The 17505-nt window shown below is 39.8% G+C and overlaps 1 protein-coding gene across 1 annotated transcript in view; it reads right to left on the bottom strand.

Annotated features, from left to right (window-relative positions):
- Positions 1–2154: 2154 nt before the first annotated feature.
- Positions 2155–17505, bottom strand: part of thoc3 (THO complex 3) — a 123447-nt gene continuing 108096 nt past the window's right edge. Inside the window, exons 5-6 of the mRNA XM_079838174.1 lie at positions 3151–3251; positions 2155–3056 (exon numbers count right to left, since the gene is read on the bottom strand). Of these exons, the coding sequence (XP_079694300.1) occupies positions 2893–3056; positions 3151–3251 (265 nt within the window). The 3' untranslated portion in view covers positions 2155–2892. The remainder of the gene's footprint in view (positions 3057–3150; positions 3252–17505) is intronic.

The following is a 17505-nucleotide window of genomic DNA, read 5'->3' as shown; positions in this document are numbered from 1 at the left end:
GACCAATTAAGCTCTACCCAGAATGCCCCAATTGGCTGATGAAACATTGATTAAAATTAAGATAAAATTTATACAAAATGTAATTAACTTTAAAGAAAGGCTTTCTACTAAATAAAACTTGATGAAGCGGTCAAAATCATGTCTGACCCACTCCGTGTCTCCTGGCATTGCGCATCTTACGGTGTGTCCTTTCTCACTCATGCTGTTCACTTTTCATAATCAACATAGATTGACAGATTGACAACATAGATAGATATAAAAAAATAACATTATAATATTTAAACATAAAAATAAAACGAAATACCTTTTCTTAATGGCTGCAACAATACTGCCTACAGTACCGAAAAATTTCATGTCGGAGTGGGATTTGAGCAAATGTCGTTTTACCCGCGAGCGGTTCATGAGTGGAGCGTTTTGCTGGATTTTGCCGGAAATGCTGAAATAAGCCATAATTTTGTTATATTTGTAACTGTTTGGTAGATTATACATATATAATTTCTATTACATTACTACTAGTACTGTTACTACTAATAAAACCAATCTCTGGGGGCCCCAAAAGTGCGTGGGCCCTTAGAATCGTCCCAACTTTCCCCCCCTTAGCAGCGCCCCTGCCCATACGCAACAAACTGCGATGCACTGTGTATTTTGGCATCTTTCTATCAGAACCAGCATTAACTTCTTGAGCAATATGAACCACAGCTCATCTGTTTGTGTATATAACATGACATGATATTTCATGACTCTTGACATTATACAACGATCAGGCATAACATTATGATTGATTGGATTGAGATCTGGGGAATTTGGAGGCCAAGTCAACTCCTCAAACTCCTCAACTCCTCAAACCATTCTTGAACCATTTTTGCTTTATGGCAGGGCGCATTATCCTGCTGAAAGAGGCCACAGCCACCAGGGAGTACCGTTTCCATGAAAGGGTGCACACGGTCTGCAACAATGCTTAGGTAGGTGGTAAGTGTCAAAGTAACATCCACATGGATGGCAGGACCCAAGGTTCCCAGCAGAACATGGCCCAAAGCATCACACTGCCTCCGCCAGCTTGGCTTCTTCCCATAGTGCATCCTGGTGCCATGTGTTACCCAGGTAAGCGACGAACACGCACCCGGCCATCCACCTGATGTAAAAGAAAATGTGATTCATCAGACCAGGCCATGACCCTATCACCAGTTCACCACTGTTCCTTCCTTGGACCACTGTAGACCGGGAACACCCCACAAGAGCTGCAGTTTTGGAGATGCTCTGACCCAGTCGTCTAGCCATCACAATTTGGCCCTTGTCAAACTCGCTCAAATCCTTCAGCTTGACCATTTTTCCTGCTTCTAACACATCAAGGACAAAATGTTCACTTGCTGCCTAATATATCCCACCCACTAACAGGTGCCGTGATGAAGAGATAATCAGTGTTATTCACTTGACTTATGCCTGATCGTTGTATAGCTCTGTATGGAGCAAATGAGCTGTTCCGCTAAGTCCTAAAGTCAGTTCTCGAGTTTATCTCTTCAGTATGCATACACATGTTGACATTATAATTTTTTTTAGGTTTTTCTATGTAGGCTGAAGCATTCCTCATTCCATTCAAGCTGACCCATGAGGGAAGGATTTGTGTGTATTCATGGCTCAGTAAAAAAAAAAGTGTGTGTATTCGTGGATCAATAATTTTTTTTGTGTATTTTTGGTTCAGTCTATTTTTTATTGTATTTATGGTTCAAGTGCAACAGAAGTCCTGAGGTCTTGGATCAATCCGAAGAAAGCTAAAAAAAAATCAGCTCAAAATTACCAGAGGGAAGGATGAAGTTCAGGCTTACAACAAGGTTGAGGGACCTCTACACCATTCTTATTCACCTATCATTTCCCTCTGATTTTAGGGTTAAGTTATGGGTCTCGTCAGGTTTAATAAGAATAAGGTTAGGACTATGTTTTTGGACAGGAATGTTGATGCAGGAGCATGTCTTGCTTGGAAAAATCACAGCCTCCAGAGACAAATCTATCCACACTGATTTTGAACATGTTTAACAAACAACTTGTCTAGTATGCAGTAATATCAGAGACAAATTATTTAAATATGATCAAATATTTAACCTGCCATTGCAGCATTCAGGATGCTCTTCTAATAATTCAAAAACTGTGAACAAAGGCAGTGGTTTAGATATACTTTTCTTTTACTGTTTCTTCACATAACCAATAAAAAAAAGCTTATGCAGAAGTCATAATTAAATTGACTAAGGACTAGGCAAACAACAATAGAAATAAATAAATAAAACAATTGAGTCACTTTTCCATAAAATCATAAACACACAAAACATATCAGGCTTTTAAGTCAATCATACTTTATGAAACAATTTTCATTAAAAAATACAATTTAATTCAGTAAAAAACAAAAACAACACAAAACTGCTCATATTAGACAATAATGTCATGCCTCTGAGCTTATGATGCCCTCTATTGGTCATTTATAAAAATTGTAGATACGCGACATGCATTTGATCCACCAATTTCCCCCAAAATGGCAATGGTCAATCATGGAAACAATAACATGAGCTGTAAGTCAAATGATTTTCAAGTCCTCTACACAGACATGATTACACCACTAAGACTAGATTTCTATCCATGTCACCATGCACAGTCTATTTTTTTGGGGAAAAAGACGAACATTCTTATGTTCTGAAGATGAGCTGCAGTCAGTACTTATTTATACCTTGATCATTTAGGAACTCAAGTAATGTGGAGAGCAGAACATCCCAATATCTTTGAACTATTTACAGCATTTACTTCAAAATAAGTTGAAATCTAATAAAAAGTAAGTAAATCAAATTAACTATTCATTAAACCTCAAACGAGGCCTGAATAAGCTGGAAAACCAAAAAATACTGGTCCTCAAGAGTCATTGGGAAGCCCAAAGAGCTTGACGGTCCCTGCCTCTCGGTTGCTGTCATATTTGCCCTCTTTATCGTCGCAGGCATACGCCAGCAGGGGTCTCTTTGGATGCCACGCTACAGTGAAGGTTGGAGACTCGCACTGAATCTCCCAGAGTTTCTCACCTACCGCAATAACACAGAACAACAAACAGGATTCAGTTGGTAAAAAAGAAAACAAGTCAAGCTTTCGTGATCATTTCAAAATGTATCTGCTCACCTGTCTCAACTTCAGCGATGTCAATGAAATGGTCCTCAGAGGCTGACGCCAGCATTTTACCATCATGACTGAAACTAAGCGTCCGCACAGGCCAGTCTAGTCTATGGGATTCAAAATATTATGAAAATATCACTTTATATAACATAAGATTGAAACAAATTTCAATGTGCTTGCCTGCTAACAATTAGTCAATACAGCGTAGTATAGTTCGGGGTAATGTAGCGATACACAGTATATTATTTGACTGTAAGCTCTGTGCTTATTAACGCAGGAAATAATAATTTAATAATTGTTCTTTGGATAACTGCTTCAGATAAAATGCATTATAATAATCACATATTCCTTGTTACATCTGAAATGTTTTTTTGTTGTGTTTTAATGTATTATTCTTTCTAAAAGTGTGTTATAATGCATTATAACTAGGGTTACAATTATTAACTAGATAAAAAAGTTCGTCGAGACAAACTTTAAGTTGGCTTGGAAAAGCTAGACCAGAAAGTTTGAAATAGTTTGAAAAGTTTGAAATAAATTGTTTGAAATAGTTTGAAAAGTTTAAAGTTTGAAATAGTTTGAGTTTTAGTAGTTTAGATAGATAGATAGATAGATAGATAGATAGATAGATAGATAGATAGATAGATAGATAGATAGATAGATAGATAGATAGATAGATAGATAGATAGAAAGCTAGGCTACTAAGGAGGTTGCTAGGGTGGTTGCCGTGCGGTTGCTAGGGTACTCAGGTGGTTGCTAAGGTCTTGCTATGTGGTTGCTAGGGTGGTTGCTATGCAGTTGCTAAGGTAGTGCTCTAGTATGATTTACCCCGTTCTAGAATGATTTGCCCCAGTTTACCCCGCGCTAGTATGATTTGCCCCAGTTTACCCCGCTCTAGAATGATTTGCCCCAGTTTACCCCGCTCTAGAATGATTTGCCCCAGTTTACCCCGCTCTAGTATGATAGATAGATAGATAGATAGATAGATAGATAGATAGATAGATAGATAGATAGATAGATAGATAGATAGATAGATAGATAGATAGATAGATAGATAGATAGATAGATAGATAGAAATAGTCAGATGATAGATAGATAGATAGAAATAGTCAGATGATAGATAGATAGATAGATAGATAGATAGATAGATAGATAGATAGATAGATAGATAGATAGATAGATAGATAGATAGATAGATAGATAGATAGATAGATAGATAGATAGATAGATAGATAGATAGATAGATAGAAATAGTCAGATGATAGATAGAAATAGTCAGATGATAGATAGAAATAGTCAGATGATAGATAGAAATAGTCAGATGATAGATAGAAATAGTTAGATGATAGATAGAAATAGTCAGATGATAGATAGAAATAGTCAGATGATAGATAGAAATAGTTAGATGATAGATAGAAATAGTTAGATGATAGAAAGAAATAGTCAGATGATAGATAGAAATAGTCAGATGATAGATAGAAATAGTCAGATGATAGATAGAAATAGTTAGATGATAGATAGAAATAGTCAGATGATAGAAAGAAATAGTCAGATGATAGATAGAAATAGTCAGATGATAGATAGAAATAGTCAGATGATAGATAGAAATAGTTAGATGATAGATAGAAATAGTCAGATGATAGATAGAAATAGTCAGATGATAGATAGAAATAGTCAGATGATAGATAGAAATAGTCAGATGATAGATAGAAATAGTTAGATGATAGATAGAAATAGTCAGATGATAGATAGAAATAGTCAGATGATAGATAGAAATAGTTAGATGATAGATAGAAATAGTTAGATGATAGAAAGAAATAGTCAGATGATAGATAGAAATAGTCAGATGATAGATAGAAATAGTCAGATGATAGATAGAAATAGTCAGATGATAGATAGAAATAGTCAGATGATAGATAGAAATAGTCAGATGATAGATAGAAATAGTCAGATGATAGATAGAAATAGTCAGATGATAGATAGAAATAGTCAGATGATAGATAGAAATAGTCAGATGATAGATAGAAATAGTCAGATGATAGATAGAAATAGTCAGATGATAGATAGAAATAGTCAGATGATAGAAAGAAATAGTCAGATGATAGATAGAAAGAAATAGTCAGATGATAGATAGAAAGAAATAGTCAGATGATAGATAGAAAGAAATAGTCAGATGATAGATAGAAATAGTCAGATGATAGATAGAAAGAAATAGTCAGATGACAGATAGATAGATAGATAGATAGATAGATAGATAGATAGATAGATAGATAGATAGATAGATAGATAGATAGATAGATAGATAGATAGATAGATAGATAGATAGATAGATAGATGAGTTTAATGAGTCTCTATGGCTCAGATGTATTTCACAGAATGTCAGTTGGAGTGAGTCTGGGCTTCAGTGTTTAGATTTGAATTTTTGACAGTTGAACAGTTTGAAAATCTGAACATTCCGTCAATGAAAGTCTATGGGAGTTTTCCCAAGTTTTAATCAGCTTTTTTAGGAAAACCGTAAGTCGGATCAGTCTAAAAAGATAAAGCAACCCGAGTCAGACTAGTCTGAAGGTCTGATCCGAGTTTGGTGGATGTAGCTTGAACAGTCTAGGAGGAGTAGCAATTAGTTTTTTAGTCTAAGAAGAATAATAATAACTAGATAAAAAAGTTTGTCGAGACAAACTTTAAGTTGGCTTGGAAAAGCTAGACCAGAAAGTTTGAAATAGTTTGAAAAGTTTGAAATAAATAGTTTGAAATAGTTTGAAAAGTTTAAAGTTTGAAATAGTTTGAGTTTTAGTAGTTTAGATAGATAGATCTAGTATGATTTACCCCGTTCTAGTATGATTTGCCCCAGTTTACCCCGTCCTAGTATGATTTGCCCCAGTTTACCCCGCTCTAATATGATTTGCCCCAGTTTACCCCGCTCTAGTATGATTTGCCCCAGTTTACCCCGTTCTAGTATGATTTGCCCCAGTTTACCCCGTTCTAGTATGATTTGCCCCAGTTTACCCAGCTCTAGTATGATTTACCCCAGTTTACCCCGCTCTAGTATGATTTGCCCCAGTTTACCCCGTTCTAGTATGATTTGCCCCAGTTTACCCAGCTCTAGTATGATTTACCCCAGTTTACCCCGCTCTAGTATGATTTGCCCCAGTTTACCCCGTTCTAGTATGATTTGCCCCAGTTTACCCAGCTCTAGTATGATTTGCCCCAGTTTACCCCGTTCTAGTATGATTTGCCCCAGTTTACCCCGTTCTAGTATGATTTGCCCCAGTTTACCCAGCTCTAGTATGATTTGCCCCAGTTTACCCCGTTCTAGTATGATTTGCCCCAGTTTACCCCGTTCTAGTATGATTTACCCCAGTTTACCCCGCTCTAGTATGATTTGCCCCAGTTTACCCCGTTCTAGTATGATTTGCCCCAGTTTACCCCGTTCTAGTATGATTTGCCCCAGTTTACCCAGCTCTAGTATGATTTGCCCCAGTTTACCCCGTTCTAGTATGATTTGCCCCAGTTTACCCCGCTCTAGTATGATTTGCCCCAGTTTACCCCGTTCTAGTATGATTTGCCCCAGTTTACCCCGTTCTAGTATGATTTGCCCCAGTTTACCCCGTTCTAGTATGATTTACCCCAGTTTACCCCGTTCTAGTATGATTTGCCCCAGTTTACCCCGTTCTAGTATGATTTACCCCAGTTTACCCCGCTCTAGTATGATTTGCCCCAGTTTACCCCGTTCTAGTATGATTTGCCCCAGTTTACCCCGCTCTAGTATGATTTGCCCCAGTTTACCCCGCTCTAGTATGATTTGCCCCAGTTTACCCCGCTCTAGTATGATTTACCCCAGTTTACCCCGCTCTAGTATGATTTGCCCCAGTTTACCCCGCTCTAGTATGATTTGCCCCAGTTTACCCCGCGCTAGTATGATTTGCCCCAGTTTACCCCGCTCTAGTATGATTTGCCCCAGTTTACCCCGCTCTAGTATGATTTGCCCCAGTTTACCCCGCTCTAGTATGATTTGCCCCAGTTTACCCCGTTCTAGTATGATTTGCCCCAGTTTACCCCGCTCTAGTATGATTTGCCCCAGTTTACCCCGCTCTAGTATGATTTGCCCCAGTTTACCCCGTTCTAGTATGATTTGCCCCAGTTTACCCCGTTCTAGTATGATTTGCCCCAGTTTACCCCGCTCTAGTATGATTTGCCCCAGTTTACCCCGTTCTAGTATGATTTGCCCCAGTTTACCCCGTTCTAGTATGATTTGCCCCAGTTTACCCCGTTCTAGTATGATTTGCCCCAGTTTACCCCGCTCTAGTATGATTTGCCCCAGTTTACCCCGCTCTAGTATGATTTGCCCCAGTTTACCCCGTTCTAGTATGATTTGCCCCAGTTTACCCCGTTCTAGTATGATTTGCCCCAGTTTACCCCGCTCTAGTATGATTTGCCCCAGTTTACCCCGTTCTAGTATGATTTGCCCCAGTTTACCCCGTTCTAGTATGATTTGCCCCAGTTTACCCCGCTCTAGTATGATTTGCCCCAGTTTACCCCGCTCTAGTATGATTTGCCCCAGTTTACCCCGTTCTAGTATGATTTGCCCCAGTTTACCCCGCTCTAGTATGATTTGCCCCAGTTTACCCCGTTCTAGTATGATTTTCCCCAGTTTACCCCGTTCTAGTATGATTTACCCCAGTTTACCCCGCTCTAGTATGATTTGCCCCAGTTTACCCCGCTCTAGTATGATTTGCCCCAGTTTACCCCGTTCTAGTATGATTTGCCCCAGTTTACCCCGTTCTAGTATGATTTGCCCCAGTTTACCCCGCTCTAGTATGATTTGCCCCAGTTTACCCCGTTCTAGTATGATTTGCCCCAGTTTACCCCGTTCTAGTATGATTTGCCCCAGTTTACCCCGCTCTAGTATGATTTGCCCCAGTTTACCCCGCTCTAGTATGATTTGCCCCAGTTTACCCCGTTCTAGTATGATTTGCCCCAGTTTACCCCGCTCTAGTATGATTTACCCCAGTTTACCCCAGATGAGTTTAATGAGTCTCTATGGTTTAGATGTATTTCACAGAATGTCAGTTGGAGTGAGTCTGGGCTTCAGTGTGTAGATTTGAATTTTTGACAGTTGGACAGTTTGAAAATCTGAACATTCCGTCAATGTTAAGTCTATGGGAGTTTTTCCGAGTTTTAATCGTCATTTTTAGGAAAACCGTGAGTCGGATCAGTTAGAAAAGATATAGCAACGCGAGTCAGACTAGTTTGAAGATCTGAGCCGAGTTTGGAGTTTGTAGAGTTAAAGCTCTAGGAGGAGTTAGAGTCAGAAATTTGAGTAAGAAAAATAATAATAATAACTAGAATGTACATTTCCTGAAGAAAATGTGAGTGGTGCTTGCCGTGGCAAAATTCGCCACCCGGATAATGCAAAAAAGGCAAGCAACATGTCTGTAGGATGTTCTGGGGCTGAGATATGGCTTATTCATGTGTTTGTACGGTTACTAGGGTACTGTAAATGGTTACTAGGGTGTGGCAATACAGTTTATGGTTTGATATTTGAAGAATATTGGCCAGTCTGAGTCAAAAGAGACCACCCTCATGTCTGTACGATGTTCTGGGGCTGAGATATGTCTTGTTAATGTTGATATATGGTTGCTAGGGTGCTGTAGCTGGTTGCTAGGGCGTGGCTATGAAGTTTGAATGTCACTAGTTATTAGCTGCTTGATAGGCCGATTCAAATGAGACCAGCCCCAAGTCTCTGTGATGTTCTGAGGCGGAGATATGATCACATAAACCTCGTCTCCATGTTAAGTCAATGGGGACTTGATTGGGACGATTTTTTTCCCGCCGAAAACTAACATCATACACCCGATCGCTTAGAAGAGACATAGCACACCTCTCCTCAATAAGTCGCACGATTTGACACCTCATTCATGGGTCTACACCAAACGGTGCCGGAGGAGTAGCGTGGCAAAGTTTTGAAAAGGTGAATAGTAATCACAACACTAGAATGTACATTTCCTGAAGAAAATGTGAGTGGTGCTTGCCGTGGCAAAAAAATCCTCTCGGATGCTATGTTGTGTGTACTGGATTCTCACCCGAAACAAAAGAGGCCACCCCCAAGTCTGTACGATGTTGTGGAGCTGAGATATGTCCTATTCATGTGTTTGTACGGTTGCTAGGGTACTCTATATGGTTGCTATGGAGTGGCTATACAATTTATGGGGTGACATTTAAAGACTATTTGCCAGTCTGAGTCAAAAGACCCAACCCCCATGCCTCTACGATGTTCTGATGCAGAGATATAGGTCCTTGTAAACGGTTGCTAGGGTACTCTGTTTGGTTGCTATGGAGGGGCTTGGCAGCATCCAATGATGATACTGCTTGTCTGTATGAATGATATAAACCAACCCCCATGTCTCTAGGATGTTCTGAGGCAGAGATAGAGGTCTTGGTAAACGGTTGCTAGGGAACTGTGGTTGGTTGCTATGGAATGTTTTGGCAACATTCATTGATGATACTGCTTGTCAGTGTGAATGATATAAACCAACCCCCATGTCTCTACGATGTTCTGATGCAGAGATATAGGTCTTGTTATACGGTTGCTAGGGTACTCTGTTTGGTTGCTATGGAGTGGCTTGGCAGCATCCAATGATGATACTCCAAAGGCTGCTTGTCAGTATGAATGATATAAACCAACCCCCATGCCTCTATGATGTTCTGAGGCAGAGATATTGGTGTTGCTAAACGGTTGCTAGGGTACTCTGTTTGGTTGCTAGGGGGGCTTGGCAGCATCCAATGATGATACTGCTTGTCTGTATGAATGATATAAACCAACCCCCATGTCTCTATGATGTTCTGAGGCAGAGATATAGGTCTTGGTATATGGTTGCTAGGGTACTCTGTTTGGTTGCTAAGGGGGCTTGGCAGCATCCAATGATGATAGTGCTTGTCTGTTTGAATGATATAAACCAACCCCCATGTCTCTATGATGTTCTGAGGCAGAGATATAGGTATTGGTAAACGGTTGCTAGGGTACTCTGTTTGGTTGCTATGGAGGGGCTTGGCAGCATCCAATGATGATACTGCTTGTCTGTATGAATGATATAAACCAACCCCCATGCCTCTATGATGTTCTGAGGCAGAGATATAGGTCTTGGTAAACGGTTGCTAGGGTACTCTGTTTGGTTGTTATGGAGGGGCTTGGCAGCATCCAATGAGGATACTGCTTGTCAGTATGAATGATATAAACCAACCCCCATGTGTCTATGATGATCTGATGCAGAGATATAGGTCTTGGTAAACGGTTGCTAGGGTACTCTGTTTGGTTGCTATGGAGTGGCGTGGCAGCTGCCAATGATCATACTCCAAAGGCTGCTTGTCAATATTAATGATATAAAACAACCCCCATGTCTCTATGTTGTTCTGATGCAGAGATATAGGTCTTGTTAAACGGTTGCTAGGCTGCTTGATAATGGTTGCTAGGGCGTGGCTAGGAAGTATTGAAGGTGACTTGTGATTGGCTGTTGATGCCCCGAGTCAAACAAACCCACCCTCTTGTTTCTATGACACTTCTATCAAAAGATATCCCTTTGATCTCTTTCAATGGAAGTCTATGGGATCAGTTGCTAGGGAGCTCTAAATTGTTGCTAGGGCGTGGCTTCATATGTTGACAATCATCCTGAGATAGTGATTGGCTGTCTGAGTAAATTGAGCCCACCCCCTTGTCACTCAGACACTGTGAGCCAGAGCTATGGTCAATACAAAATCCCTATGCAATTTCCCATTGTAAGAGAAACACATGAGTTTTATGGGACGTCCCTGCCCATAGTAAGTCAATGGGGCAAATTTAGGCAGCTCCTGCACCCCAGGGGTACAACTCACACCCCATTGCGATGTGTCATCTTACAGGGCCTGTCAGCCTCTTCAAATGTGGTGACCCACAAGTTTCTACGAAATCCTCGCTTAGAGTTATGACTTGTTAAATGTTTTTTAAATTTTTCCCAATGTTAAGTCTATGGGATTTTTTTCGCTACTTTTTCGCCCCTGGGGCGAACACCGCACCCCCGACCCCTTAGAAAAGATATAGCACACCATTCCCGAATAGGCCGCACGTTTTGACACCTCATTCATGGGTCTGTGACGAAAAATGTGGGAGGAGTAGCGGGACAAAATGTTGTCCGGAATAAGAATAATAAAAATAAACCGATATGGGGTGAGATATTAATATTTAGGGCTTGCTACGCAAGCCCCACTAATATTAATAAGTATGGAGAATAACAATATTGATGCATTGCTTCACAAGCAACACTAATAGGTATGTTTGAGAGTGATGGTGATGCCTTGCTGCGCAAGGCATCACTAAAACTCGTTCTGGGGCTAGATAGTAATAGTGATGCCTTGCTACGCAAGCACCACTAATAAGTTTATTAGGATTTCAGTAAGTTGGCTCTTCCAAGCCAACTTAATAACTAGATAAAAAAGTTCGTCGAGACAAACTTTAAGTTGGCTTGGAAAAGCTAGACCAGAAAGTTTGAAATAGTTTGAAAAGTTTGAAATAAATTGTTTGAAATAGTTTGAAAAGTTTAAAGTTTGAAATAGTTTGAGTTTTAGTAGTTTAGATAGATAGATAGATAGATAGATAGATAGATAGATAGATAGATAGATAGATAGATAGATAGATAGATAGATAGATAGATAGATAGATAGATAGATAGATAGATAGATAGATAGATAGAAAGCTAGGCTACTAAGGAGGTTGCTAGGGTGGTTGCCGTGCGGTTGCTAGGGTACTCAGGTGGTTGCTAAGGTCTTGCTATGTGGTTGCTAGGGTGGTTGCTATGCAGTTGCTAAGGTAGTGCTCTAGTATGATTTACCCCGTTCTAGAATGATTTGCCCCAGTTTACCCCGCGCTAGTATGATTTGCCCCAGTTTACCCCGCTCTAGAATGATTTGCCCCAGTTTACCCCGCTCTAGAATGATTTGCCCCAGTTTACCCCGCTCTAGAATGATTTGCCCCAGTTTACCCCGCTCTAGTATGATAGATAGATAGATAGATAGATAGATAGATAGATAGATAGATAGATAGATAGATAGATAGATAGATAGATAGATAGATAGATAGATAGATAGATAGAAATAGTCAGATGATAGATAGATAGATAGATAGATAGATAGATAGATAGATAGATAGATAGATAGATAGATAGATAGATAGATAGATAGATAGATAGATAGATAGATAGATAGAAATAGTCAGATGATAGATAGAAATAGTCAGATGATAGATAGAAATAGTCAGATGATAGATAGAAATAGTCAGATGATAGATAGAAATAGTTAGATGATAGATAGAAATAGTCAGATGATAGATAGAAATAGTCAGATGATAGATAGAAATAGTTAGATGATAGATAGAAATAGTTAGATGATAGAAAGAAATAGTCAGATGATAGATAGAAATAGTCAGATGATAGATAGAAATAGTCAGATGATAGATAGAAATAGTTAGATGATAGATAGAAATAGTCAGATGATAGAAAGAAATAGTCAGATGATAGATAGAAATAGTCAGATGATAGATAGAAATAGTCAGATGATAGATAGAAATAGTTAGATGATAGATAGAAATAGTCAGATGATAGATAGAAATAGTCAGATGATAGATAGAAATAGTCAGATGATAGATAGAAATAGTTAGATGATAGATAGAAATAGTCAGATGATAGATAGAAATAGTCAGATGATAGATAGAAATAGTTAGATGATAGATAGAAATAGTTAGATGATAGAAAGAAATAGTCAGATGATAGATAGAAATAGTCAGATGATAGATAGAAATAGTCAGATGATAGATAGAAATAGTCAGATGATAGATAGAAATAGTCAGATGATAGATAGAAATAGTCAGATGATAGATAGAAATAGTCAGATGATAGATAGAAATAGTCAGATGATAGATAGAAATAGTCAGATGATAGATAGAAATAGTCAGATGATAGATAGAAATAGTCAGATGATAGATAGAAATAGTCAGATGATAGATAGAAATAGTCAGATGATAGAAAGAAATAGTCAGATGATAGATAGAAAGAAATAGTCAGATGATAGATAGAAAGAAATAGTCAGATGATAGATAGAAAGAAATAGTCAGATGATAGATAGAAATAGTCAGATGATAGATAGAAAGAAATAGTCAGATGACAGATAGATAGATAGATAGATAGATAGATAGATAGATAGATAGATAGATAGATAGATAGATAGATAGATAGATAGATAGATAGATAGATGAGTTTAATGAGTCTCTATGGCTCAGATGTATTTCACAGAATGTCAGTTGGAGTGAGTCTGGGCTTCAGTGTTTAGATTTGAATTTTTGACAGTTGAACAGTTTGAAAATCTGAACATTCCGTCAATGAAAGTCTATGGGAGTTTTCCCAAGTTTTAATCAGCTTTTTTAGGAAAACCGTAAGTCGGATCAGTCTAAAAAGATAAAGCAACCCGAGTCAGACTAGTCTGAAGGTCTGATCCGAGTTTGGTGGATGTAGCTTGAACAGTCTAGGAGGAGTAGCAATTAGTTTTTTAGTCTAAGAAGAATAATAATAACTAGATAAAAAAGTTTGTCGAGACAAACTTTAAGTTGGCTTGGAAAAGCTAGACCAGAAAGTTTGAAATAGTTTGAAAAGTTTGAAATAAATAGTTTGAAATAGTTTGAAAAGTTTAAAGTTTGAAATAGTTTGAGTTTTAGTAGTTTAGATAGATAGATCTAGTATGATTTACCCCGTTCTAGTATGATTTGCCCCAGTTTACCCCGTCCTAGTATGATTTGCCCCAGTTTACCCCGCTCTAATATGATTTGCCCCAGTTTACCCCGCTCTAGTATGATTTGCCCCAGTTTACCCCGTTCTAGTATGATTTGCCCCAGTTTACCCCGTTCTAGTATGATTTGCCCCAGTTTACCCAGCTCTAGTATGATTTACCCCAGTTTACCCCGCTCTAGTATGATTTGCCCCAGTTTACCCCGTTCTAGTATGATTTGCCCCAGTTTACCCAGCTCTAGTATGATTTACCCCAGTTTACCCCGCTCTAGTATGATTTGCCCCAGTTTACCCCGTTCTAGTATGATTTGCCCCAGTTTACCCAGCTCTAGTATGATTTGCCCCAGTTTACCCCGTTCTAGTATGATTTGCCCCAGTTTACCCCGTTCTAGTATGATTTGCCCCAGTTTACCCAGCTCTAGTATGATTTGCCCCAGTTTACCCCGTTCTAGTATGATTTGCCCCAGTTTACCCCGTTCTAGTATGATTTACCCCAGTTTACCCCGCTCTAGTATGATTTGCCCCAGTTTACCCCGTTCTAGTATGATTTGCCCCAGTTTACCCCGTTCTAGTATGATTTGCCCCAGTTTACCCAGCTCTAGTATGATTTGCCCCAGTTTACCCCGTTCTAGTATGATTTGCCCCAGTTTACCCCGCTCTAGTATGATTTGCCCCAGTTTACCCCGTTCTAGTATGATTTGCCCCAGTTTACCCCGTTCTAGTATGATTTGCCCCAGTTTACCCCGTTCTAGTATGATTTACCCCAGTTTACCCCGTTCTAGTATGATTTGCCCCAGTTTACCCCGTTCTAGTATGATTTACCCCAGTTTACCCCGCTCTAGTATGATTTGCCCCAGTTTACCCCGTTCTAGTATGATTTGCCCCAGTTTACCCCGCTCTAGTATGATTTGCCCCAGTTTACCCCGCTCTAGTATGATTTGCCCCAGTTTACCCCGCTCTAGTATGATTTACCCCAGTTTACCCCGCTCTAGTATGATTTGCCCCAGTTTACCCCGCTCTAGTATGATTTGCCCCAGTTTACCCCGCGCTAGTATGATTTGCCCCAGTTTACCCCGCTCTAGTATGATTTGCCCCAGTTTACCCCGCTCTAGTATGATTTGCCCCAGTTTACCCCGCTCTAGTATGATTTGCCCCAGTTTACCCCGTTCTAGTATGATTTGCCCCAGTTTACCCCGCTCTAGTATGATTTGCCCCAGTTTACCCCGCTCTAGTATGATTTGCCCCAGTTTACCCCGTTCTAGTATGATTTGCCCCAGTTTACCCCGTTCTAGTATGATTTGCCCCAGTTTACCCCGCTCTAGTATGATTTGCCCCAGTTTACCCCGTTCTAGTATGATTTGCCCCAGTTTACCCCGTTCTAGTATGATTTGCCCCAGTTTACCCCGTTCTAGTATGATTTGCCCCAGTTTACCCCGCTCTAGTATGATTTGCCCCAGTTTACCCCGCTCTAGTATGATTTGCCCCAGTTTACCCCGTTCTAGTATGATTTGCCCCAGTTTACCCCGTTCTAGTATGATTTGCCCCAGTTTACCCCGCTCTAGTATGATTTGCCCCAGTTTACCCCGTTCTAGTATGATTTGCCCCAGTTTACCCCGTTCTAGTATGATTTGCCCCAGTTTACCCCGCTCTAGTATGATTTGCCCCAGTTTACCCCGCTCTAGTATGATTTGCCCCAGTTTACCCCGTTCTAGTATGATTTGCCCCAGTTTACCCCGCTCTAGTATGATTTGCCCCAGTTTACCCCGTTCTAGTATGATTTTCCCCAGTTTACCCCGTTCTAGTATGATTTACCCCAGTTTACCCCGCTCTAGTATGATTTGCCCCAGTTTACCCCGCTCTAGTATGATTTGCCCCAGTTTACCCCGTTCTAGTATGATTTGCCCCAGTTTACCCCGTTCTAGTATGATTTGCCCCAGTTTACCCCGCTCTAGTATGATTTGCCCCAGTTTACCCCGTTCTAGTATGATTTGCCCCAGTTTACCCCGTTCTAGTATGATTTGCCCCAGTTTACCCCGCTCTAGTATGATTTGCCCCAGTTTACCCCGCTCTAGTATGATTTGCCCCAGTTTACCCCGCTCTAGTATGATTTGCCCCAGTTTACCCCGCTCTAGTATGATTTGCCCCAGTTTACCCCGTTCTAGTATGATTTGCCCCAGTTTACCCCGTTCTAGTATGATTTGCCCCAGTTTACCCCGCTCTAGTATGATTTGCCCCAGTTTACCCCGTTCTAGTATGATTTGCCCCAGTTTACCCCGCTCTAGTATGATTTACCCCAGTTTACCCCAGATGAGTTTAATGAGTCTCTATGGTTTAGATGTATTTCACAGAATGTCAGTTGGAGTGAGTCTGGGCTTCAGTGTGTAGATTTGAATTTTTGACAGTTGGACAGTTTGAAAATCTGAACATTCCGTCAATGTTAAGTCTATGGGAGTTTTTCCGAGTTTTAATCGTCATTTTTAGGAAAACCGTGAGTCGGATCAGTTAGAAAAGATATAGCAACGCGAGTCAGACTAGTTTGAAGATCTGAGCCGAGTTTGGAGTTTGTAGAGTTAAAGCTCTAGGAGGAGTTAGAGTCAGAAATTTGAGTAAGAAAAATAATAATAATAATAAGTTTATTAGGATTTCAGTAAGTTGGCTCTTCCAAGCCAACTTAATAACTAGATAAAAAAGTTCGTCGAGACAAACTTTAAGTTGGCTTGGAAAAGCTAGACCAGAAAGTTTGAAATAGTTTGAAAAGTTTGAAATAAATAGTTTGAAATAGTTTGAAAAGTTTAAAGTTTGAAATAGTTTGAGTTTTAGTAGATAGATAGATAGATAGATAGATAGATAGATAGATAGATAGATAGATAGATAGATAGATAGATAGATAGATAGATAGATAGATAGATAGATAGATAGATAGAAATAGTCAGATGATAGATGATAGATGATAGATAGATAGATAGATAGAAATAGTCAGATGATAGATGATAGATAGATAGATAGATAGATAGATAGATAGATAGATAGATAGATAGATAGATAGATAGATAGATAGATAGATAGATAGATAGATAGATAGAAAGCTAGGCTACTAAGGAGGTTGCTAGGGTGGTTGCCGTGCGGTTGCTAGGGTACTCAGGTGGTTGCTAAGGTCTTGCTATGTGGTTGCTAGGGTGGTTGCTATGCAGTTGCTAAGGTAGTGCTCTAGTATGATTTACCCCGTTCTAGAATGATTTGCCCCAGTTTACCCCGCTCTAGAATGATTTGCCCCAGTTTACCCCGTTCTAGTATGATTTGCCCCAGTTTACCCCGCTCTAGTATGATTTGCCCCAGTTTACCCCGCTCTAGAATGATTTGCCCCAGTTTACCCCGCTCTAGTATGATTTGCCCCAGTTTACCCCGCTCTAGAATGATTTGCCCCAGTTTACCCCGCTCTAGTATGATTTGCCCCAGTTTACCCAGCTCTAGTATGATTTGCCCCAGTTTACCCCGCTCTAGAATGATTTGCCCCAGTTTACCCCGTGCTAGTATGATTTGCCCCAGTTTACCCCGCTCT

The sequence above is a fragment of the Gobio gobio genome (assembly GCF_949357685.1).
Source record: "Gobio gobio genome assembly, chromosome: 16".
Classification (NCBI taxonomy): Eukaryota; Metazoa; Chordata; class Actinopteri; order Cypriniformes; family Gobionidae; genus Gobio; species Gobio gobio.
The sequence above is the reverse complement of the archived record's forward strand: the minus strand, read 5'-3'. Positions and strand labels throughout refer to the sequence as shown.